This window comes from Coturnix japonica, chromosome 28 (assembly GCF_054131305.1).
Source record: "Coturnix japonica strain WE chromosome 28, WE-NBRP24, whole genome shotgun sequence".
Taxonomy (NCBI): Eukaryota; Metazoa; Chordata; class Aves; order Galliformes; family Phasianidae; genus Coturnix; species Coturnix japonica.
In genome coordinates, this window is record NC_140690.1 from 6609039 (window position 1) to 6625486 (window position 16448).

At 37.8% G+C, this 16448-nt stretch overlaps 2 protein-coding genes across 2 annotated transcripts; both read right to left on the reverse strand.

Moving 5' to 3' along the window:
* Window positions 1-641: 641 nt before the first annotated feature.
* Window positions 642-6671, reverse strand: LOC146756210 (kinesin-like protein KIF20B). The gene is made up of 9 exons (XM_085524829.1): window positions 6474-6671; window positions 5622-5744; window positions 5163-5223; window positions 4798-4923; window positions 4395-4534; window positions 3041-3196; window positions 1930-2106; window positions 1420-1584; window positions 642-785 (listed from the first exon to the last, which is right to left on the reverse strand). The coding sequence occupies exons 1-9, from the start codon at window positions 6654-6656 to the stop codon at window positions 642-644; spliced, it is 1275 nt and encodes a 424-aa protein (XP_085380955.1). The 5' UTR covers window positions 6657-6671.
* Window positions 6672-7031: 360 nt separating this feature from the next.
* LOC146756211 (uncharacterized) lies at window positions 7032-13183 on the reverse strand. Its single transcript, XM_085524830.1, has 5 exons — window positions 12991-13183; window positions 12434-12495; window positions 12111-12230; window positions 10698-10893; window positions 7032-8253 (listed from the first exon to the last, which is right to left on the reverse strand). Exons 1-5 carry the CDS (start codon window positions 13181-13183, stop codon window positions 7049-7051), a joined length of 1776 nt encoding a protein of 591 aa, XP_085380956.1. The 3' UTR covers window positions 7032-7048.
* Between the last annotated feature and the right edge of the window lie 3265 nt (window positions 13184-16448).

A 16448-nucleotide genomic window follows, 5' to 3' on the forward strand; every position in this document is an offset into this window, starting at 1 on the left:
ACTAAAGCATTAAACTGAGCTTGGCTAAACTAAACTAAAGCAGTTCATTAATTAAATTCTTCAACTACTTTACTGAGGTAGAAATAGCATTTTTAATGCTTGTTTCTAATGCTTTTTTTAATTGTAGAAAGACAAAACGTAGTCAGAGCCACTTTATCAGGCTCTGCTAAGAATCTGATTGGAGTATCACCACCCACTGTATTTCCAAGAATTAAGTTGGTTAATAAATACTTTGTTTTTAAAATATATGTAATTGCTATTTTATGAAAGTTAGCAATTAAAAACTTATATAGGAATGATTAATATCATCTGCTAACAAAACAATATCCAGAAATCCTGCAGAGGAAGAAAATAAGTTCAATTTGCTGTGCCCGTTTCAGTGGCTCCATGAATTTTTTCCAAGTAACTTATCTAATCATGAGCCACTTCATAAGCATTAACATGAGGAGAGTTTTCAACAGCACCTGACAAAAATTCATCACACAATTGTTTCAACAGCTTTTATTCCTATCAAAGGCTATAAAAACAGGTGATCTGATCACCTTGAAAGGGATAAATAAATTAAAACTTGGGAATTGTTTAGAGAACATGAGATCTTTTCCTACTCATTCCTTATCAAAAGCAATACAATCACAACATTTTCAGATCTGAAGTTTCATACTAACCTCAGATTCATTTAATGAAGTGAGGCTCCTAGTACATCGACGTGACAAATAATTGTCTTCAGCTTTGCATCTTAATGGAATACTTTCTCCAGTTTTAGTTTTGCTGTGTTGTTTCCTAGGCTGTAAATATTTAAAAGGAGTAAAGATTAGGCTATGCATTAGACCTCCAAAATATCTCGAGTTTTCTAAAGTTACAGTGTAAAACCTCAAGCTCAGACGCCACATGAACACGTAAGCTGAAACACAGCACAAGTGTGGGAAGGTAGTAACATCTATTCATTGTGTGATCTTCAGATACACCCTACTGGGTCTCACTAACAGTCTCAGGCAGTATTCTGCCTCCAAAAGAGAGAAAGCGAGACATTATTTAGGGACAAAATCTGTAACGCTGGTTGTTTTGTCATCCATTCCCCCCATACTCTGCACGCTCACAGCTGCTATGTTAGAACACCAAAGGCTAAACCTCTGCCTAATCTTCAGCATCCACATACGAATACATGGAAAACTGCATGGAAAAGTTCCATAATGTACACAGAGAGATGGTGTTCTAGTAAATAAAATATTTTTGAGAAGATGAGAGCTCATGTTTGAGTGGAAGACAAAAAGAACCAACAAGTACTCATCACTGAATATGTAGTTAAAGGACTATATGCTAAGAAAAATGATTCCAGCTCCAGTATCTCCTAGGAAAACAGAAGAACAAAAAGGGGTTAACAAGATGTTAAGTACTGACTTTCTATAAATATAATCATACCTTTTCATTTACAGAGTCATTCCTTCTACTTTGTCTTTCTTCAAGTAAAGGTATTTCTGGCAAACACTGAGGGCTACTGTGGTTAATGCGTTGTTTTAATTCATTTATAAAGTCATCTTTGTCAGCCAGTTCTTTTCTTAACTCTTCTATCACAGTTGCATTATCCTAATAAACAGTAAAAACTGCTGAGTTGTGGGATTGGCAAAAGGAATTAACACACACAAGCAGTATTGCAATTACTTAGTAGCATCAGTTTTAGAATTGCAGGCTAGAACACTCAAACTGACATCTGCTTATCTGAACTACTGAAAAAATTGAAATTTTAGTAATTAACAGAAATTCTGTTTCTGAAGAACAAAAATAAAAGCTGGTGCTTTTTTTGGTTAGTTGCACATGATGTCAATACAACAGTGTTCAAGAACAGAACCACACCCAGAATACAAAGAGCAGGTACAGGAGTTTTACAGAATTTATGGGTAGCTAATCAGGTAGGAGGAAAGGAGAGCTGACCTTGCTTGAATCCTTTAAGGCAGATTGTCTCAGTTCTGCTATTTCTGTCTCTTTTTGTATGACATTAGAAGCCAAAGTTTTGAGATGTTTTTCCAAAGCTTCTACTAACTGATCTCTCTCCTCATGCCACTTTTGAAGATTACGGTCCTTTTCCTCCAGCTGGGCAACAAGTCTTTCCTAAAAGAAGAACAGATGAACAGTGAACATCACCTACTACACACTGAACTGTTCTAACACTTCGGTAGTTAGCACCGTTTTACAGTCTTAGTAAATGTATGATCTCTTCAAGATCCACAGGAGCTCTAGAACTAGTTGCACTACAAACCTACAGAAGCAAAACCATGCTTCTATTAGACAACCTACATTACTCTCCTTGTGAAAAAATATTAGTATTATTTTAGAACCTCCACTTCAATTTGCTCATTTAATGATTACTAATGAGCTTTAGGAAAATAAAGTCACAAAGTGATAATAATACTAAGCTCCTCACATCCTTCTATGCTGCTTGCAGGTCCAGAAAGTCGGGACTAACTACTTCCAGATGTAAAAAAAGCTTTGCAGAATGTACAGATTCACATGTTTAAGAAGTTACATGACAAGAGCCCAGCAAACAGCTCAAGTAACTCAAGTGACTTTGTTATCAGTCACTATTTGGAAAGTGATAAAGGAGCAAAACTGTGGCCGTTTGACCAAGAATTTTTATTCAGTATCTGGAGAGAAGTTTGTGGGGTTTCTTTAGAAACTCAATTGCCTTTTCTTCCTTATAAAGGCTTAAAGGCCTTCTGCTTTGCAGAAAAGAGAACAAACAAAAGCTATTGTACAAAATACTTTCTTAGCCTCATTAAATAGTGATCTATTTTTCAACTGTAATTTTCTTATTGATGTCCCACATACGTGACATTTCATTATGCACTTATGAAAGATCTTTCTTTTTGTGGCCCCCCCATTCCTTCCTTTTCCAAATCAAGCAGTTCTCATATGGGCTTTGCCGCATAAGAAAGCAAGGGGACTTGGACAAGCTGCTCTTATGCACCCTTACTGTTAATACTTGGTATGTAGTTGTCTCCAAACTACAGGCACCAGACAAGTTTGCCAGGACCTCATCACTTACGATTTCTGCTTGTTGCTTTCCATAATGTTGTCGGTCCTCAGCAAATTGTTTCATTTCTTTGTTGCGAAGATTCTCAGCTTCTTTTATCTGATTTAGGAGCTCTTCTTTCTCCTCCAGCCACTGTTTTCTATCAGTTTGATACTTAGTCTCACTTTCCTATTTCAAAGAAACCAAAAATGAAATAGTGAGTCATTAAGGAATAAAAGTCTTAAAAGCCAGGTCATCATTAAATAGACTTGTTTCTGCAAGATAACAGAAATATTAGCAGTTTTTACTACAGAATATTCCCAAAGGCAGGTATTGGATAATCATTAGTTCTTTTCCATTAAAAAATAATCATTTCCAGTATTTCTTATTCAGACTGCAGAGCCTCCATAAAACATCTCTTTTTCTTTATAAATGTTCACATAAGCTTTACAGAACTTACACCAAAAGTCAGTATAAAAAAAACTCTTTTAACTTAAAAACTTCTAACACTTTACACTGCCTTGCAGCAGTTGTAGAAAAACTTGCAGCTCCATTAGGGTTGAAAGACAAAGAAAAGCAACACAGTTTACACTATAGGAGTAGTCTCCTTTCCTATCAAACCTACTGGCAGACATTCTCATATATAGGACAGAGCACCTGAGAAACTGCTTGGAAAAAATAAAAGTCTTTTAACCAAGGAAAATTAGTAGACCCGCAGCCCTACAAAAAAGGCTTCCTGGTGATAAAGTTAGATGATGATTTCGATAGCTTATATTAGTTGCCCAAGCAACTAACAGAAAACAGTTTTGACAAATACACCGTAAGTTACAATTTGCTTTGAGTTAGTATTCCTTTCTTGCAAACAACAATTGTATAAGTATACTCTGCTTATAGCACATTGACGTGGCATAGAATGAAGCAATGAATGTTCAACTTTCCCCTCTTCTTGAAAAAGTGAATTGGCTCTGTGCATTAAAAAAAATATACCATGAATAAGCTTACTCAAGGTGAAGGAGGAAAGAAGCTCAGAACCATTCCACTAACAGAGTGGATGTAACCTATTGTATACTCACTTAGAAAACTCCCACTGCCAGCCCACTACTTTTATTTAAAAAAACAAACAAACAACAACAACAAAAAATAACATCAGATGGGATAAGACAACTAACTGTTCAGAGGCCAGCAAAAGAAGCACTGCTCATGGCAGCATAATGTAGGGAAGGCTACACTTCCTATACTATGGGGGCATCAGTGATGCCATTCTTAACGTACCACAAAAAAGCTGCACGTGGTCCCTATTGCATGTTGCACTGCAGGTTTTACAGGAAGTTTCTGTAATCAATATAACAGTTTACTTTATCAAGTTACAACTTTGAAGTTAAGTTACCTCCAGCTCTTTTTGCAGCTTTATTAATTCTGTACTGTTTTCATTCAAATTTGCCTCATCACTTTCGTTGTTCTTTTGCTGCCAGTCACCATTGCTCTGGTATTCCAGTTCACTGTATTTGTGTTTCCATGCAATCAGTTCTACTCAATACACAAAATGAGGTTAGATAGCATATCATTTCAAATATATATTTGAAATACCACACCAATGACTTTTTACTAAAGCAGCTTCGGTTTTATCTGCTACAGACATAAAGAAATAACAGAAGCCTTTAACTACAAGAGAGTTGTTGTTTACTATGGAACGTTAATGCCTAAGTAACAGTTACATGAAAATGGAAGTGGCTATCACAGTACGTCTAAACCCCTTTTGCATTCCTGCTCCCTTTCCCTGGAAAGATTACCTGAAGCTAATTTTTGGTTCTCTTCTAACTGAGCTTGAAGCATTTCATCTTGTTCAAGCTGCACTTCCTCTTGTTCTTCTAATGCCATCCGCATAACTTCAATTGTTCTATCCCTTGCACACAGATCTGAAGGTTTGAAAATTTACAGATGAACTCCCTACTAGCTCCCATTATTCTCAAATCAAGATTCTCCCATGACCAAAAGCTCTTTTAAAAGAAATAGAGCATCTCCATTGAAATATTTACATACAAATACATGCAGATATGTTTTAAAATCGAAACACAGAAGACTCAAAGTCATTAGCAATGTGACAACATTTACACGGATATTCCACACACACACACACACACAAATAATGGCTGACCGTCACATAGTTGATCATAGTCTTTGGAGATATCTTCCATCCTCTCAGTTTCCACCAGCTCCTATATTTCATGTTGAAAGAAAAGCATACACAGTAAAAACAAGCAGAATCTTTCAGACAGCCTAGAATTAATAAGCTTTTCATAAAGCATAAATAAGGACTCAAGCTGATAAAAAGAGTTTATGGTAAGAAAATTCAATTAACATATCGTGATGTCACTCAACAAGATCAGGTTATATGCATGTATTACATATGTATTTACTATGCAGATTATTGTATTTAAAGCAATCTGCCAGTGCTCTGTAGTGACTAATTATTTGAATATCTTTCATGGTCTACCACTAATTTCAGTTGGCCACTTTCATTTTGCTCCAATTTTTTTTTTTTTTTTGACCTTTTTCCTGTTGCTTGGAAAACCTGCATCATTCATGTAATAAAAATTAAGAGCAAGAAAAATACCTGTTTAAGTTGTTGGATAGTATAGTCTCTATAATCCAGCTCATCCTTAAACTGGTTATTAATCCTTTCAAGTTCATCCATCCTGTTCCTGAGGGATTCCTCCACAGAACGCATCGTGGACACCTGTAATGTAAGCACAGCTCACGGTTCATTAAAAGAGTTCTGTAATCCAACCTAGCCAAATACTTCTTTGTTAAATAAAGAGGAATTCACAAACAAGTGCTGAGTAGGAAAACGACAGCAAGTGCAAGGTTACCAAGGAAGACATGAATTCATTTTTAAGCTTCAATTTTCCACCCCAAGCACACCCAATAAACTTTCAGACTAAGATCCTGCAAAATGGGTTTTAAGATATCTTCTTGTTTAATAATTAAATTTTAACTATTAACATCACTGAAGCTGAAATAGAAGAAAAAAAATATACATGCTTATATTAAAGAGCCTCTGGAAATTAGTCTATTTCTCTTCAAGTAAATAGCATTCTTCTTCCCAGTTATCACCGTTTTTTCACAAGACTTAGGTTTTAGGCTTTGGAGTTACCACGGATACCAATGGCAAGTCACCAGTAACTTAGAGATAATAACAAGTCCCCTCCAGAGGCAGATTAGCTATTCTCTTCACAAACCTTATTCCAGACTACTAACCAAATTTACTTTCCTCTGTTCATTATCTATGTGAAACCATGTTTTAACTTCTGGTCCCCTCTAGAGCTTCAATGGCAACTTTACCTAAGATTTGCTGCTAGCCACACTAGTGTGAAATTTCCAGCTTCATAGTTAAAGTTTGAGAAGTTTTAACAGCAGAAAGCCAAGCATAATCTTACAGAAAAAAATATCTCAGTTGACTACAAACCTCGCTTTGTACTTGCTGAATTTGTTTCTCGGCATCAGAATGTTTGTCTTTTAGATCTGCATACTCTTCTTCTTTCCTCTGCAAATCTTTTTTCAAATTCAGTACAAGGGCAGAACTCTCAGAAAGAATATTTTCTAGCCTTATGTTAAAAATAAAGAGACAAAGAACATTACTGTTACACATCTCATGGAAACAGCAATTACAGCTTCATCCATGCCCTGCCTGTTGGTTTCTATTTGTAAATAGACTCTTAAATCTATCTAGACCAGTGACAAGATTTAAACAATTACTTTTGAATTTCAGCTTGCTTCTCATAATCAGATGCTGAAGCAATAAATTATTCAGATGCTATTCTGAGGGATGGACAACAAAACCACCAGAAATCCCCATATTATTCTTTATTTCCTTGCACACTCCTGTTTTCCCTTGGAACTCAAGTAGCATACCAAAGCATCCTAAAGTAGTAGTTTGGCCATTGATAAGCATGCAGATGCATTAAGTCAAAGGGATGTTCCCATTAACTATTTTTAACTCTAGTTCATTCTCAAAGGGCTCTAAGTTAACTCAGTGGTTACTTACGATTCTATACGTTGCACTTTCTCCATTTCACTCTTTTCCTTTTCCCGAAGAGAATGTTTCATCTGCTCCAAGCTGTTTTTCAGCTGCATAACTTCTTGAATCAGATTTGCTTCATTGCTACTTAACTCTTCAAAATTTTTGTCTGCATTTGCAGACTTCTCCTGCAGAGTTGCTGTAACTGTCTCCAGATTAACAATAATAGATTCTTTTTCTTTAAGTAATTCATTGAGTTTTGACACATTGTCTTCCATTGTCTTGGAAGCCTCCAGGAGATATTCAAGCTCTCTTATTTTTATCTCACAGTTGGCAACTTCCTCCTGAAATTGTGCAATCACTCTCTGATCTTCTGCAGTCTTTTCTTCAAAGTCCTGAGTTTTCTTTTCTATTTGCTCATGTAACTGATTCACAAGATCATCTTCCTGACTAGTGTGAGTTGTAATCTCACATAGCTTCATTACAAGTTGATGATTATGATTTTCAGCATTATTCACTCCCGTCTTTAGGTTTTCATTGTCTTGAAGCAGTGCTTTGATGTGCTGACTTTTTTGTGAGGAAACATCAACAATACTTCTGCATACTTCCCAAATCCTTTCAAGACTATAGTTAAAGGAGAGGTCCTGCACAAGATCTGAGATGGAAGAAGTCTGTGACTGAATGCATGCAGAACTAATTTGAGATGTCCCTGGCTCATCTTTTTCACAGTCTGAGGAATCCTTTACACTGACAAAGTCAGTACCGATGGCGTGAAACTCTAAGTGACATTTGTATAATTCATCTAATTTGGTCCGCATTTCTTTTACTTGTGACACTTTATCAATTATATATTCTTTGGCAACTTCTATGTTGTTAGTTAGTTGGGCATTTTTGTCTTCTAGTGTCATATTTATAGATTTCTGTTCATCCAGTTCAGAAGCAATTTCCCGATAGTCAGCTTGACCCTGCAGAATTTGTTCACGGAGGACATCAGCTGTTTCTTCAGAAAAAGAAAGCTCAATACGCAGGCTTGTTACCTGCTTACTGAAATCTTTTTTATTTTTTTCTCTTCTGCATTGTTCTTCAAGCACAGCTAAATGACGTTCCAAGATTTCAGTTCTTTCCCTCAGTGCTAGTACTTCCTTTCGGTACGCGGAGCACTTTTGTTTCATGTGTTCAATTTTCTTTTGCTCTACAGTGTTCTTTTTCTTTCTCTCATTTACAACTACTGTAAAACAAACAAACAAACAAACAAAAAAAAGGGAAAAGGAATGTAGCTCAGATTGATTAAAATCATTATTACATAGCAGTTCACAACACCAAGTAGCAACTTCTAAGTGAAAAACTGTCACAAATATGCAAGCCATGCCCTCACATCACATAGTATTTGATACTAGTGAAGGAATTCAAGTCCTCTGAACACGTAATCAGGTGCCTCAGATTTCTATACAGAATTAACAGCAAAAGGTTTTCAGTCTGGAAGAACACTTTTACCATGGCACTACTCAAATCTTCCACTCCACACCAGTAGAAAATCTAATTAGATTTAAGAAACATGGGAACGAGATAGATAATTCACAGCTATATTCTTTCTATCTTCCGTGCTTCAGCAATCCCTATAAGGCAGCCAGGAATCACTCCATCTACATCTAAATGGTAGATAAACAGTTCTCTAAGAAATTTCATTCCAACTCACAGTCCTCTTACTTTCAAAAGAAAGATAAAACCCTGGACAAGTTGATCACTTAAGTGTTGATATCTGTCTCTCTTAATCAGTTGATCTCTAAACAAAATATGAGGATTCCTACTTCTGTCCACACTTACTCTTTTGCATATAAAGTTCACTCATAAAGTTGTACAAATTTGCAGATTCAAGTTTCCATAAATATTCCATTAGCTTGGGGCTGTTTTTTTCTTTAACTGGTGAGCAATTAGCTAAAATCACATGCATTTTCTTTCTATCAAAAGCGACTTCTGCTGTATTTCATCATTGCTTTAGAATCCAGTTATGTCCATTCCATAATATGCATACTTTAAGTATTAAAAAAATAAATATAAGTCAAGACTTACTAGGGATTGTGTCACCACAACAATATATTCCATGGTGATTCTTGTACAGTCCTTTTATTACTACAACTACAGAAATGCAGGATTTTATAGCACCCACGTGCAGCCTGCATTACATACAGATTCACATGTACTGCATGGAAACAGCCTCTTAACTCATCTAAGGAGTTTTATATACAGCCCTCAACTGATTTAAAAGTCATACTGAAGAAACAGCAGTGGCATATTCCACCCCAAACCAGGTTTTGGTTTTGACTGCTGCTCCCAGCAACACTAGTGAGGGGAATATGATTTATAAGTAATCTAAACACTTTATGCTGAAAATAACAAGCAAGCACTAAAGCAAGATAAATAAGACTAGGGAGAAGATGTGTAATGTTCAGTCTAGAAGCTCCTTACACAGGAAGTAGGGAAAAAGCATTATTACAGAGCATAGGAAACAAGACCTAAAAGCTCAGAGAATGGTGTAAATACCCTGAACTTGAAGCTGAGATAACCTAGCATCTCCTAAAACACTTTTGCTCGTGCTACTTATATAACTAATTCTACAAAAGAACCAGCACAACATACCTGTGCTCATTGTTCTACTGTGTATATTTAACATAGCTAAAGAATATATATTAAGCGGTTTTTGAAATTGGACGCTATTAATACTCACAAATAGAAGAAAATTTTAACATGATTGAATACTCAGTACTTCTTAACAGAAAACTTCACGCTGACATTGTGACTATCAGCTACCCATTTTAATTCCTATGTGGAGCATTGCTGTCATTAATTGTTAAATGAGAGCTTTGGTCATATGATTAGAACAAACCCACTACTATTTGGAGTATGGAGGAGTCCACATCCCTCCCTCAGTCTCTGGTAAGATGCTTATATGTGATGCCATTCAGTGGTCACATTAGGATTCAATATTTATGTCAAATAAAGGCAGCAGGGACAAATCATCCAAGAACAGCATCTCATCCAAAGAAGGCCTTGACTTTCTCCCTTGCACATATTTTGCAAGAGGAATACAAGAAAGGAAGGGACTACAGCTAAGTTTTAGATTTTCCCTTCTACATTGTATATGCCTTCCGTAATTCTAGGAACACTGATGCTCAGCTGTGCCCAGAAGTGAAGTTAAATGCATCAGAGCTTATCCAAACCATTTTGCTCAAATATTGCCCATGAGCGAGCAATTGGCAGGTCGTCAACAATTTTGATAGTTGCTTCAGGAAAAACAAAACAAACAAACAAAAAAAAGCACTTGAACAGCTGATGCTACTCAGAAGATCAGCAACAGCAGTTGAAACAATCCTAAAGAAACTGCTTTAAAACTATTACCAAATCTGCAAGTGCATCAACAGATGAGGAAAAAGCAGCAAAAAGGAAAAAAATAGTGCAAAAAACTTTTATTCTTAAGCATTCAAAAATGAACAGCATAGGACCTTCTGAAAAAGGGATATTTACATAACAGTTACTTCTATTTACAGTTTAACACAGTGGCTTTTCTCCTTATACCATAAGGTACGCGCTTCACAGCCTTTTGCTTCCTATCCGGAATAGGAAGCAATTTATTGTTTTGGAAGACACCCTGTTCAACGATGGAAGAAACTGTACCTTTCTTTGGAGGTGGCTCTTCCACAGTAGGCTTATCCTCATCAGTACTGTGCTTTCTTCCCACTTCCAACTCAGTTTTCTCTTGTTTCAGTGCTTTAACTGAAAGCACTGAAAATTGGCTGCTTTCAGTTCTTTTATTAGTGTTCTCATCTGCCGGTTCTGCTTTAATGGTAGTTAAATGGTAGGTAGTCTTTTCCTGTATTGATATAAGATCAGTTACATTGAAGCTTAACAAAAGGAGCACTTAAGTCTCAGTAATCTTCTGTAGGCAAATATTTACACAAAACCATACAGCTAAAATATTTACCCGGTGACTCTATAGACATCAGTTACAAATCTCAATAGCAGACAGAACAAGTACACCTTCAGATAATGACAAGCGCAATACTCGGTAGAGTGTATACAAGGGAAAGCAAGAGCCTAGCAGGTTAGAAAGTAAAACACTTGCACACAATCAAGAGTTTACCAGTTTATCAAAGAATTTCCTGTTTCCAAGAAGTCAACAAAATTACAAACATGGTCAAAGAGCAAATGGTCAGCTCTCATACAAGTTCATCACATCACACTTCAGCTAAGCTGCTAAAATCACTTTCATCGTGACAGATATAATCCAACCTTAAAGCTTAGTCAGCTCTGTCATGCATATTTTAGATTGTGTCCTTGACCACAAGTGAAGCTTCCTTACTTACAAGATGACAATTGTTAAGCCATGCTGGCACTGCCAAGGACTGATTATTCATCTTTAGTAACTTATGAAAAGAAAAGCCTCAGAAGTGTTCAGGCCACACAACCTCACAGATAGAGTTGGAGCCTTGTTCTTGGAAGAAGTAATAGGTGAGGACATGACTACTCATCACAGTCAGCTTTAATACCATGGAAATACTAAGTTGCAGTGATGCAGACAGTCAAAGACTAAGAAGGGTCAAGTTGCTAAGCTTACAAGGTTAGAGATCTGAGTGACAGAATTAACTATAAATGTTTTCAGAGCTACTTCAGGCTACCAAACATCAAAAAATGAACAAAAACCACCAGAAGTGGTATGCACACATACTTAAGCTAGTCTTCACATATTCAGTAGCTCGCAGTACATTAGTCAGGATAAAGTTTTATGGACTGCATAGAACGTGGAGATATCCTGACCATTCATACTCGTACTTCCAACTCTACTCAACATACTATTACTGTTGCTCTTCCTCTGATGTAGGAGTGTGAGGCAGGAGTTAGTGGAACACACTGATATTTTTGTTGTTTGTGTTAACAACAACTACCTTCAGATAAATTTGAATTGTTTACAATTTCAAGCGAGTACCAGCTACATACAGAAAATCAGTTTTCCAAAAATGTGTTGATTACAAGCATAGAATTAGTGTTTTCCTTTCTTTGTATAAGGATATGGAGATGTGTAAAACTCACATAATCTTTTACTTTTTCCTCTAAATGAGATTTTAAGTCTTGTAGCTCTGTAATAATGTCATCTTTCTGCACCACGATGTCCATTAGCTCTCGAATCCTTTCATTTTGTGCATTCATTTTCTTAGAAATAAAAAATAAAAAAAATTCAGTCATCAGTTTCTAATGTAGCGTTAAGTAGCTGAATTACACAATGCATTAAAGGCAAATTCAGTTAAGCTAAGCTCGGTAAGAAATCTATTAATGGTGCCTACTGGAATAGCATTTTAAGCTACCACAAGTTGGTATTAAAACAATTTTACACAACATCTTCTTGATAAAGTTACCTCAGTTGCTTCTTTAAGTTGCTCATCAGACTCATCCAATTTAATCACCTGCATTTCAAAGTCTGTAACACACAGAAAAGGTTGTATTACATAAGTAGCCAATAGACAGTTTATTAAGTAATCAATTTTTCCAGATATTCTAATGTTTAGGTAGCTTTTGAACAGATTAATTAATTTGCATGTGGTCTTCACTTATTGGGAGTGATTCAAAAGTTTTCTATATTTCTTGGAACGAAAACATTGCATCAACAAGACATAAAGAAGAGTAGAGATTACAATATAAAAGTAAAAATCAAGATATAGACATTTAACCCCATACTTACGAAAGCGTAAAGCTGCTAGTTGCAGTTTAAAGGAGAGGGGGGAAAAAAGAAAAGAAATAACCAAAAACCGTGGAATTGCTGAACCTGAATATACACAAGGAACAAACTATCACTTATCTACAGGCTATGGTTCCAAAGGTAGAACATCTCCTCTAATTCCTACTCAAACTGGTTATTTCTCTTTTAGATTAATGAACTATTTCTGTCTTCTACCTTTCACATCGCATAACTCACCTTTGTTCTTCTGCATCAGCTCTTCTTCAGTTTTAAGTAGTTTGGTGTTTTTCTCTGTTAGCTCTTCTTTGGTCTCCATCAGTTCAAAGTTAGTTTTCTCCAGCTGCTTTTCAAACCAGCCAGTATCTTCCTTCGGGTCCCCCAGGGATACAATGGAACTATGTGCTGCCTCAGCTTGCTCTTTAATATCCATGACATCATAATGCACAGAATCAAGAATGCCCTCAGGATCAACACAGGTGTCAGGCACTATGCTATGTTCTCCACCCTGAAACGTAATTTATAATCAGTTAAAACTGCTGAATAGCTGACTACATAATAGCTGTTATTTCTACACATAGTCTGGATAGCCACTATGAAGACAGCCATACAAGAAGTTTTTAATTTCAGCCTCAAAACCCACCTCACAAATTCACATACAACATGACAGTGATTCGTATGGGGGGAAGATAAGTGGCATTCTAATAACAGCTAATATATTTTATAGTATTTGATGACCACACTCCCTTTTTTTTTTTTTTTTTTTTTTTTTTAAATATTACCCCAGATTGATCTCCTTCAAATTTAACGTACAAGTTCGGACTCCCCTTTTCTTTGTATACAGCATAAATTTTCATTTTGTGTTGCAGAAACAAGGAAAATGCCCAAATTCCCAAAGCTTTCTGAAACTGTTCTTAAGGCTCAGCAACTATTCCTGCTAGATGAAGAATAGATGTATCTTGCTCATCATACAGCAACACAGCATGCACTTCTTTGTAAACAGCCTTGTGTTTCTATAAGATGTGCCCATAACATTTAAATAGTAAAAAGGAAAATATTTAAGAAAAAAAAAAGGAAAATATTTAAGAAAAAAAAAAAAGAAAAATACCAGGGTGCCATGGTTTAATAATTTTGTAATTTTGCTATCAGTATTCCACATCATAACTGTGATAAAATGTTTGCTCATTAAGACCGGGATGTGGTAGCATTGTGGTGGAGTGCTTGTTCATTAGGACCGGGATGTGATGGTGGAATATGGAGGCCACAAGGGTTGCAGAACACTCTAATTTTATGGGTAGATTGTGTACTCTGCATAGTTACAGGCAAAGCGCGCCCCGATGGATACAAAGTTTCACGGAAGGACCAACCAAGGAACGACACACCAAGTGGCACGATCACGACCGACCAATTAAAGGACAATACACTCGGGATGGACCTTACAAAAGAAGTTGCAAGGGACGGGAAGGTGCGGCAGTTGGAGGAACGAGGATTCCCCTGTCGCCCAGCGCTGAATTGCCTTTTTGTTTTACCCGCTACAATTAATAAAAGTTTCTAATTGGAACATTATCGGCTCATTGCTTGTAAATTGATGACAATTTGGTGCCGTGACTCGGATGGGAATACTGGCGTGGGTACGAGCCTGAGGGGGCGCCCCGCCTAAATAGGTGGCCTCGGCTCCTATCCTCCCGCCCTACTCCTGCCGACGATCCGAAATTTAAAACACAAAGGCAAGGAAAAACCGGTTAACCCTTTAAATTTCGTGCACGAAAGTCCGGACGAAGACGCAGGACAGGTGAGTATAGTCCGGTCTGGGTTGGGAATCCGGCGTGTGGCGAGTGTTGTGTGCTTGTGAAGGGGGGCCGGCAGCCGGCACTAACCCGAGCGAGTGTGGACCCCACAGTAGTGCGGTTCCCATTGCCCGCGAGGGCGTGGGCCACGACCTGGGGGAAGCGAGTGAATGCAACACTGAGTGAGGGCACGCCGAAGGGTGGGTACAGGGTATAAGCGGGACCCTTTCACCACCACAACCCCTAGGGCTATGGGCTCTATGGAGGGTTATTCTTTGGTATTCCCCTAGAGCTACGGGCACTAGGGATGATTATTATTATTTAGGTGTTCCCCTAGAGCTACGAGCACTAGGGATGATTATTATTCAGGTGTTCCCCTAGAGCTACGAGCACTAGGGATGATTATTATTCAGGTGTTCCCCTAGAGCTACGGACACTAGGGATGATTATTATTTAGGTGTTCCCCTAGAGCTACGGGCACTAGGGATGATTATTATTATTTAGGTGTTCCCCTAGAGCTACGAGCACTAGGGATGATTATTATTCAGGTGTTCCCCTAGAGCTACGGACACTAGGGATGATTATTATTTAGGTGTTCCCCTAGAGCTACGGGCACTAGGGGGAGCTACAGACGTTGAATAAAACAAGAGAGCAAGAAGTAAAGAACGAGATGGGGCAGTGTAAAACTAAACCACCCACCCCTTCTAAACGACCATCCATTCCTAAGGACTCACCTCTAGGGTTCATGCTAATTGCCTGGACGCACTATCCAGGAACAAGAAATAAAGATAAAGCAAAGATGATTTATTATTGTATAGAAATTTGGAGCGGACAACAAATTGGCCCGGCAGTATGGTGGCCTAAGTATGGTTCTAATGAAGATTGGGTACAACAGCAATTAAATTTTTGGGTAAACTCCAAAACCCCTTTCAATCAAGAAGAAAGTGACTATGCAGCAGTATGGGTCACTCGCCCAGAGGGTTTAGGAGTCCCCATTTTTAATTTGACACGAAAAGAAAAAGATGTCGAAAAACGTAAACCTCGAAGGGAAGAGGAGGCCTTAGTGGGACCCCCACCATATGCTGTACCACCAGCAATTCCCCTACCTTCTCCTCCTCAGTTGGATCATGGGCAGATGGATTCGAGAAAGGGAGAAGTACAAAAGATAGAAGGGGGAGGGCCTGTGACACGGGCAAAGGCACGACAAAATAACCTCTACCCTTTAAGAGAAATGCCCATGGGAGGTCCACAACCTCAGATGGGGTTTATATCAGTGCCCTTAAATTCAGGGGATGTTAGAGATTTTAAGAAGGAAATGGGTAATATACTAGAAGATCCCCTGGGGGTGGCAGACAGAGTAGATCAGTTCTTAGGGCCAAATGTTTATACCTGGGAGGAACTACAATCTATTCTAAGTATACTGTTCACAGCAGAAGAGAGAGGTATGATTAGGCATGCAGGGATGCGCATTTGGGATGCTCAACATGCCCACGGGCCCGCTGTGGATATTAAATGGCCCTTACAGAATCCGCAATGGGACCATCAAAATCAACATCATAGGACTCACATGCAGGACCTGCGAACTATCATTATCCAGGGCATTAGGGAGGCAGTCCCAAGAGGTCAGAATATAAATAAAGCTTTTAATGAAAGACAAAAGAAGGAGGAAACACCCACTGAATGGCTAGAAAGGTTACGCAAGAATTTACAACTATATTCAGGATTGGATCCCGATACACCGATAGGCCAGGCTCTGCTCAAAACACAGTTCGTAGCTAAGGCTTGGGAAGATATCCGCAAGAAACTAGAAAAGATAGAAAATTGGCAGGATCGGGGGCTTGATGAACTTTTGAGGGAAGCTCAGAAGGTATATGTAAGAAGGGAGGAAGAAAGACATAATAGGCAGGTTAG

Excerpts from the sequence above, each read along its gene's own strand:
- LOC146756211 (XM_085524830.1), bottom strand. The coding sequence starts at position 13,183 with ATGGATATTAAAGAGCAAGCTGAGGCAGCACATAGTTCCATTGTATCC. Across the intron at positions 12,496-12,990 it reads GCTGATGCAGAAGAACAAAG|ACTTTGAAATGCAGGTGATT; the intron begins GTGAGTTATGCG and ends TGTGTGTTACAG. Across the intron at positions 12,231-12,433 it reads AACTTAAAGAAGCAACTGAG|AAAATGAATGCACAAAATGA; the intron begins GTAACTTTATCA and ends TTTATTTCTAAG.
- LOC146756210 (XM_085524829.1), bottom strand. The coding sequence starts at position 6,656 with ATGTGTAACAGTAATGTTCTTTGTCTCTTTATTTTTAACATAAGGCTA. Across the intron at positions 3,197-4,394 it reads AGCTGCAAAAAGAGCTGGAG|GAAAGTGAGACTAAGTATCA; the intron begins GTAACTTAACTT and ends TCTTTGAAATAG. Across the intron at positions 1,585-1,929 it reads CCTTAAAGGATTCAAGCAAG|GATAATGCAACTGTGATAGA; the intron begins GTCAGCTCTCCT and ends ACTGTTTATTAG.